We start from the raw sequence: 8,142 nt of genomic DNA on the forward strand, positions 1-8,142 counted from the left end.
GACCATGCCGTTCTTGTCGGCGATGCCACTGAGCACATCCTTGAGCGCCTGCAGCTTAAATCGCGGGTCCGCCGGCGCCGCGCCCGTGCCACGCGCGCTGTCAAAGATGTTGCTGGTCCGGTCTTCCATCATGGGCGTGCGCAGCGCGTCGCCGCCCCGCGTCGACGACATCTCGCTCATCGATGGCATGTACGACGACGCCATCGAGATGCGCGAGAGGCGCGTCGCGACCGCCGACGACCGCAGCATCATGTCGACCTTGGAGCTGCGATGGCCTTTCCGGTGCACGGCGTCCGGCCCGCCGATCGTGACCACGTTGTACTCGGGCGTCGTGAGGTGCGTGTACGTGTGCTGGCCCGTCATGGGCCGCGGCTCCTTGACCTCGTCCTCGCCGATGAAGGAGAGCACGTTGGCGCCCTGGCGTGGCGGAGCCTGCATAATGAAGAATGGCCGGCGAGGAGCGGGCGTCGTCGCTGGGCGCATGGTTCTGCGTCCCGTGTCTCGCTGATATTTCCGGCCCGCTTCTCCCTACAAACATCGATTGAGCCGTTGTTGAAACGGATTTTTCCACGTTATATTGGGATTTTGCACCAATATTCAGCCCATACTGACTGTTCAAAGGGAAAAGCTTCGACGCGGCTGTTACGTTCCGGTGATCATGCTGGCAAAGTCGCTTGTGGGACAGGACGAATCGAAGGCATTACATCTACCAACCTCTCGGCGCGGTGACGCCGCAACGGCGGCCGAGGTAGACGAAAGCACATGGCCTCCATCCCAATCAACCGGGCACGTGGCGTTCCGCGCTCGCCCAAGGAAAGGAGCAAATGCATCGAACGCTATTAGCGGCAAAGAGACGAGGTTGACAGTTCGCTCCATGGACGCGGAGATGTACATGTGAGGTATGGTCGGAAGCGAAGGCGATGTGGATGTACGTACCACCGAGACGTCTGGCGACCGCAGCGGGCAAGTCTATCAGGGCAAGCCATGGATGATGGTGGGGAGAGGATTGGCGGCACGTTGGGATTGTTGTCGAAGCGCGTGGACTCGGAGAGCCCGTGGCGAGCAATGTGCCATGCGGACGCAGAGTCGGTGCCGTTGGCTTCAATCGTAGCAGGACCTGCTGGGGGCTGAGAATGACATTACGTACCGTTGGTATCGTTGGGTGGGCGGCGACTCCTGCAGACCAATCTATCTTGTTGAGAATGCACAACGGATCTGGCCGAGCCTTGGATCCGATGGCTCGTGCGTGATGGCAGTACACAGCGTTGAAGGACCGAAATCGTTCTTACCTTGGCATCGGCGAATTGAAAAAAGGTATCCAAGTTATACGTGTACCACGGTCCATGACGACCGTCCGCGGACGCCCTGGTGCATATTACGTCGTCGACACGCGTGGGACGATGACTGGACCGTGCTTGTGCGTACATGTACGCACCATGTCATGGTTCAAGACATGGATGTTCGAATGATTGTATCCCCTTGGTAGACAACTTGTGCACGGTAGCGACACGCTTCGCCACGTGATCTTTAGGTCTTGAGACTTTGAAGACCAATAGATAGACACCTTGGTAGGAATGCCTCTTTCAACTTGAAAGAGGCATTCATACCAAGGTGTCTATCTAGTGCTTGGACTGAACGTAGCATTGGATGGCTTCTGGACGACCAGGCGGCAGTGGTGTCTTTGCACCCTGCGTGTCTTTTCGCATGTCACGCTGACTCTGCCAGCGAGACGTGCTCGCCTCGTGTGAGCCAGTGCCTCCATGGGGACGGGCTGTTCTTCCAGTTGGATGCGAAAGCTGGATGTACTTCTCCCGCCATGTTCAGGGAATCGTCCGTCCGTGTACAATTTGTAGCAGAAGCAGTCGTCCGTAGTTCAGTCATTACAAACCACGAAGCAAATGTCAAGCTCCATGCGCAGGCAAAGGTTGCATGGGTCGCAGCGAGCACGAGCTTTCATTACATGGGGCTTGAACGTATTCGTCGTCGTGCAGCAATCGTAGTCTCCAGTGACTTTCTTTGCCGTTACATGACAGTGTCTCGTGGTCCGACTTCGTCTACCAAGTGATGCTCCGCGCGGTCAAGTTCCGCGCACATTTGCACTGGCTCGACAGGGCCGACCAAGCGTGCCTCTTCTGCCCCGCGCACGAGACGTACCGCCACTTCCTCGTAGACTGCGACTTCATCAAGGACGTGTGGAGCACGCTTCACGCCGTCACGGTCCATTTGGGCGTGACCTTGCCGACTACGCTCTCCGGCTACCTCTACTCGACGGCGTCCAACATGCACAAGCCGCGTTCCGCTACCTCTGGCTCCGCGCCTGCGTCTGGTTCAACGTCTGGCGAGTCCGGAACGATCGCGTCTTTCGCGCCGACCTACCGCCGCCAAGTCCATGGACGATTGCCGTCAAGGCGGCACACGTCGCTCAACTGCACTTGCACCACAGCCTCGTACAAGAGCCCGAGCAGCCTGCACTTCGTCGGCTTCTCCGGCTCCTCGCCCACCACGAGTGGCCGCGACGGCACCTCGTCCCGCGGATTGCGCTCATGCCTCCGCCTGCCTAAATCAAGTCCCTCAACCGCGTACACACAATGAAGAAAGTCCGACTATTTTATTTAGCATAGTTTTATCTATTTTAATAGAGGACCCAATTCAACAACAGTGTCTCGTGGTGCCACGTCATAACGGCCACGAGGCTATCTTTGGCGCCTTTTTCCAGCGTCAAGCGGCAGTGCAGAACCATGCGCGACGACTTTTACTCGGGTTTTCTTCTGCGCGGCCATGCGCCGCGCGCCAAGTCAACGAAGGATATCAACGCGCAGTACACCGACCCGTCGCTTCTCGAGATGCTTGGCATCAAGCTCCCTGCACCGTCCGCGCCCGAGCTGCGCATGGCGCCGATGCGGCTCTTCTTTGTGTTGACGCCAACCCGGATGGACTACTACCTCGTGGACCCGCGGCCCAAGTTTAAGCTCCCGATCAGCGGGTCTTTTGCGTTCAACCGGTCGACAGAGGTCGCGGTGTGCAGCGAAATGTGGCCCGGGTTGCCACCCCACACCTTTTGCGTCACGTACGACACCCTTTCATCGTGCTGCGTATCGAGACGAACGATTAGGACCGACGGGCAGACCTTGGTGCTCACGGCCAAGACCCACGGCGACATGAGCACTTGGCTCACGCATCTCCAGGCGACGCTGGCGCACTTCCCGTTCGTGCTACGCAGCAGTTTGTTGAAAAAGTCGGACAAGTACCCATGGAAGCCGTGGACCAAGCGCCACGTGGAGCTCGGCGAGTCGTGCGTGAGCTACGCAAACGCGACGCCCGGCGCCCAATTCGTGCGCAACCACGTGCGCCTGACGGCCCACGCGTATGTGCAAGACCTTCCGCCGACCAAAGCCCACGCGTTTGTTTTTGGCATTGCCACTGCGCACACGACACTGACCTTTGCAGCGGCGAGCGATCAAGAGAAACAAGAGTGGATGACCGAGCTCGAAATCCGCATCCTTCGCCACAAGGTTCTCCAGCACCAGCACAAGAAAGCCTCCGAGTTTGCGGGCTACGTGGTTGAAACTTGTCTCTCTTTTCAAGTAAAACTAGACAAAGGAACATGTAGGACGTACGATGTGCCTCGACCAAAGGCTGGCGTCGGCTCTACTGCACGCTGCACAACGGCGTCGTCGTTCTCAAGACGAATGAAAAGCGCATGGGCGTCAAGACCAAGATCTACCTCGAGATGGTCCTCAAGGTTGAACCGTCGACACCGACGGCCCGCGCCAACGCCTTTACGATCCAGCGGTAAAAACATTCTTCGTGTCGACAGCATCCACTGGATTCATACCGATAGCTTTGGCGCGCCCGACTTGTATGTCGCCGCGTTCAGCGCCACGGAGAAGAACACGTGGCTTCGGCACTTGGCGACCGCGCGGTCCGAAGCCAAAGACGCGCCGTCCGTCGCCTTTGAGAGAGACATTCAGGCGCTTGTCAAGACGACGGGGTACGTGCACGTAACGGTGTACGCCCACGAGCGCCTCGAGCTCCTCCTCGAGCAATGGCATGAGCGCATTGTCACCTGCAATGCATTGGATCACGTGCCCCGGGGCAGGTTCGACTCTCATCCTTCGTCCTATGGGCTCTCAAAGGATCTACCATTAGTGTCCTCGTTCGGCTCAAGGATGCAAGTGGCAAGCATCACGCGTTTGATGTCATGTGGCACGCGCTGCGCACCAAGGCCCGGCCTGTCAAGCTCACGTTTCGGGTACCGATTGCCAAAGATGGCATTCTGCGCGTCCACACGTCGACGCCGGTCTCGGTACGCACGGTTTCCGTGAAGAAGCCGAGAGAATCCAAGCTCACGACACTGTAGCAATGGGTGCCCCGGCGCTGCCGCGTGGCCGACGGCACCTGGACCGTCGACGCGCTCACGCAAGTTGATGCCACGCCGCTCATTGCGTGGCCACTCCGCGCGTGCTCTGTCAACTTGGTCCACGACTACAATGCAACCAGCCTCGAGGATGACGTGCCCAACTGCTTTTACATCGAGTACACACCGCTGCCGCCGACACGCGAGTTGGTGGCGGGTGCGGCGACGACAGCGGTGCCATCGACGACGCTGCACGTGAGCGCGGCGTCAGCATCCGACTGTGTGCTCTGGCTCGCGATTCTGCGCTTGGAGATTGCGATCGCGCGCGGCGACCCGACGCTAACACCGGCGGCACCCACGCGCACCGAACGCCGTCGGCAGTCGCTCGTCGACCAGACGAAGAAGGTCGCTGAGCTGCTCTACGGCGTCGACCACCGCCCCAAAGTGCCCGAAATGGCGTCAACCGAGTCGTTGCCACCGCCACCGCCAATCGAACCCGAGGTGGACACGACCTGGCGCGACCGATCGGGCTCGGACAATGACGACGACGACGACGACGATGGTCCAAGCCTCACGGAGAAGCTCGCGCACGCCTTGGTCACCGTGCCCGTCCAGTACATGGTCGAAACGAAAGCGACCATGGCGCAGCTCGTGTCAACAACGATCGCCGCCAAGAAATTGCAGCTCTTGGCGACCCAAGAGGTCCAGGACCTGGTCGCGTTCTCGCAAAAGGTTCAAGTCCGCGTCGCGCCGCTCGCCAAGTCGGTGCGTCAGCAGTCCCGCCGGGTCTCGCGCTCGTGCGTGCGCCAGCTGGTAGAGCTCAAAGGCGCCCTGCGCGTGCCCAACCCGACGACCAACCCGCGCTTTGACAGCACCAAGCGGTACCTTCAAGCGTCGGTGCGGGGCCAGTCGGCACAGAGCATTGAAGCGTCGACGCGCAAGAAGACGGACCGCTTCGTAGCCGCCCAAGTGGTCATTGAACAATGGGCCAAACGAACCAGCAGTGACACGCCATCACAAACCAACACAGAGAATGGCGAGAGCGCGTCACTTTCAATGGAGACGGCGCGCCGGTTCTTTGATCATGTCGCGAGCTACGATGACAAGGTCCGCTTGTCTCAAGCAAATCGAAAACGTGATGCGATGTTGACCCTAGGAAAAGATCCCGTACTTGCAGCTCTTGGACCTTCTCCGACTGCTCTGTGGCCGCGCCATGACACCAACAAGTGCTGTCGATGCCTTCGAAGCCGAGATCGACCGGCTCGAGAGCGTGCACGAGATCACGTACTCGCTCACAAAGCTCCGGTTCTTGCAGATTGCAACCGAGACCATCCGAGACCCCGCGCTTGTCGACACCGTCGAGTGGTACGCCCGAGGTCACATGCTCTACATATGAAGATTGGACTTTGATCGGATATATGCAACGCCAACTTGAACGCATGCGCTTGTCGAAATCGTTGTTATCTTCGGGTTACTCCCTGTGCAACGCGAGACAAGCCATCTTCTTAGACATGGACACGACTTCTTTGTACAGCAGGAAATATGAGTCGTGCACGCCCATGATTCATGGCGCAGGTGGCGCCTCTAAGCTCAAAACCGACTAGGGGTGGGGGACAGGCCGGGGGGGGTCCTTGCAGCGTGCTGCTGGGAGGCTCGTCCGTGCTGCAGACCGACGCAACGACGCAATGCCCTATGATCTTAACCCTCCCGCGCCGGGAGCCTAAACGACCTGCGCCTGGATATCTGCACCTACGCTGCTGCTGCTCTTGGTGGTGGGCGATGTAGCCATTGCACTTGCGGTTTGTATGGCCAACGACTCGGACACGTTAAGTTCGAGATCATTTGATAAGTTCGATTGTTGCCATGAGCTCGACGCCGGATGATAGCGCGTTGGCTGTCGCGCCGCCTGCCGCGCGCGTGGCCCGCGTCGTGGAAGAGACGATCCCCAAGCCGGTCGAAACCCAGGATGCGAGCGAGAACAAGGAGCTGCCGCTGACAGAGTGCGTCGAATTCCGGCCCGATGACGAGGTGCGCTGCCATTGCCGCGCTGGCCATGCTCATGGCATGGCTGCTAGGAAATCTACCACGTGGGCACTGCGGGGCTCAAGGCGCGTGTGCTCGACGGCCTCGAGGCCATGGTCCAGCTGCGCGTACGAGCGTCGTCTATATATCGTTCGTCGACTCATGCGGTCGCAGGAGCTGCATGTGCGCTCCAACTTGCTCTACAAGATGACGGGCATCGAGTCGCTCGTGAACCTCACGCATCTCGAGCTGTACGACAACCAGATCAAGAAGATGGTGGGCCTCGAGAAGCTCGTCAAGTTGCGCGGTGCGACCCATCGACCCATCATATGATCCTAACACGTCCTAGTGCTGGACCTCTCGTTCAACGAGATCCGATCCATTCCCGATCTGAGCCACTTGACGCAGCTCGAGGAGCTCTATGTAGCCAACAACAAGCTCACGCACATCACTGGTATTGGCAACCTGCGCACGCTCGTCAAGCTCGACCTCGGGGCCAACCGTATTCGCACCATTGAAGGCCTCGACCACCTCGAGAACCTCGAGCAGCTCTGGCTCGGGAAAAACAAGATCACGGCGATTCAGGTAAATGGATCGCTGGTGCGTCTATTGCTGTAGTCGGGCGCTATTAGGGCCTCGGCGCCCTCACCAAGCTCCGCGTCATGAGCATCCAGAGCAACCGGCTGCTTGCGATCGACAACTTGAGCGCCAACGTCGCCCTCGAAGAGCTCTATCTGAGCCACAATGGCATCGAGGCGCTCGCCAACCTCGACCATCTCGTACGCGTTTTCGCTCCGAGACTACCTTACAGAGACCACCAACACTTTGTGTAGACCAAGCTCACGATCCTCGACGTGGGCGCCAACCGCATCAAGACGATCCCGCATATGGGTGCGAACGTGGCCCTCGAAGACCTCTGGCTCAACGACAACGAGATCAGCTCCTTTGACGACATCCAGCACTTGGCCGCCAACGTCAAGCTCGAGACGCTCTACCTGGAGCGCAACCCGCTGGCGTCGTACGTCCTCCTGTGCTCGTGAAGACGATGGCGATGGACATGGTGGGTACTAGGGACTTTGAGTACCGCCTCAAGATCCAAGGCGCGCTCGCCAGTGTGCAGCAGATTGATGCGACGCCCGTCGTGCGCCGCCAACAAGGGTAATCAAGCAGATGAGGCCGCCCCTTTTTTAACTGCAATCGACTCGATGCATGGTGGACAGTACGTGTACAGATTGGGCTTGCGGATTTGTTCATCTTGGTAGTTTAAGGCCGTGGTGGTTGATGCCTGGCGCTGTTGAGTTTTCCGTTTTTGAAGAACATACGGTATATTTGAAGCAAATGAACGGTATTTTGCATTGGCACGATGGAGCTAAAACGGCTGACGAGCACCGTCGACGACGCCGAGGTGCGCCTGCGGGACCTCGTGGCCTCGCGGACCACGGCCGACGTCGCTGAGGAGACCCGCGTCGCCCAACTCGCAGCGCTCCATGCGCTTCGACGCCTCCTCGACGAGGACATTGGTATCAAGATGGACAAGTTTATGGAGCGGCTGGCGTGGTCCGACCCCGTGACGAACGAGCCGCGGTACGGTCCGGTCATGCAAGACAAGGTCGCATCGTATGCATACCTCGACATGTCGTCTGATGCTGGCGTTAGATCCGAGCAGTGCATGCGCGCGTCGAAGCGCTGCGAGGGCAACTGGTCGAGATCCGCGACGATGTCGAGACCGATGGCCTCGCGATGGCCGAGCGACCTCGAGCAGC

At 59.1% G+C, this 8,142-nt stretch overlaps 2 protein-coding genes across 2 annotated transcripts; both read left to right on the forward strand.

The window, feature by feature from the left end:
* The first annotated feature begins 2,691 nt into the window (after window positions 1–2,691).
* On the forward strand, window positions 2,692–7,596 carry SPRG_13486 (hypothetical protein). The gene is made up of 14 exons (XM_012353548.1): window positions 2,692–3,067; window positions 3,113–3,560; window positions 3,611–3,792; window positions 3,842–4,099; window positions 4,150–4,306; window positions 4,361–5,464; window positions 5,514–5,722; window positions 6,244–6,385; window positions 6,433–6,507; window positions 6,554–6,686; window positions 6,729–6,964; window positions 7,012–7,158; window positions 7,213–7,397; window positions 7,451–7,596. Exons 1-14 carry the CDS (start codon window positions 2,739–2,741, stop codon window positions 7,539–7,541), a joined length of 3,696 nt encoding a protein of 1,231 aa, XP_012208938.1. The 5' UTR covers window positions 2,692–2,738; the 3' UTR covers window positions 7,542–7,596.
* A 146-nt stretch (window positions 7,597–7,742) lies between these two features.
* On the forward strand, window positions 7,743–8,140 carry SPRG_21291 (hypothetical protein; the record flags this gene model as incomplete). Its single annotated transcript, XM_012353569.1, has 2 exons — window positions 7,743–7,988; window positions 8,036–8,140. Coding segments are annotated over 2 exons (351 nt in total), but the record flags the coding sequence as incomplete, so codon positions are not given.
* Between the last annotated feature and the right edge of the window lie 2 nt (window positions 8,141–8,142).

This window comes from Saprolegnia parasitica (genome assembly GCF_000151545.1).
Source record: "Saprolegnia parasitica CBS 223.65 unplaced genomic scaffold supercont2.127, whole genome shotgun sequence".
Taxonomy (NCBI): Eukaryota; Oomycota; class Saprolegniomycetes; order Saprolegniales; family Saprolegniaceae; genus Saprolegnia; species Saprolegnia parasitica.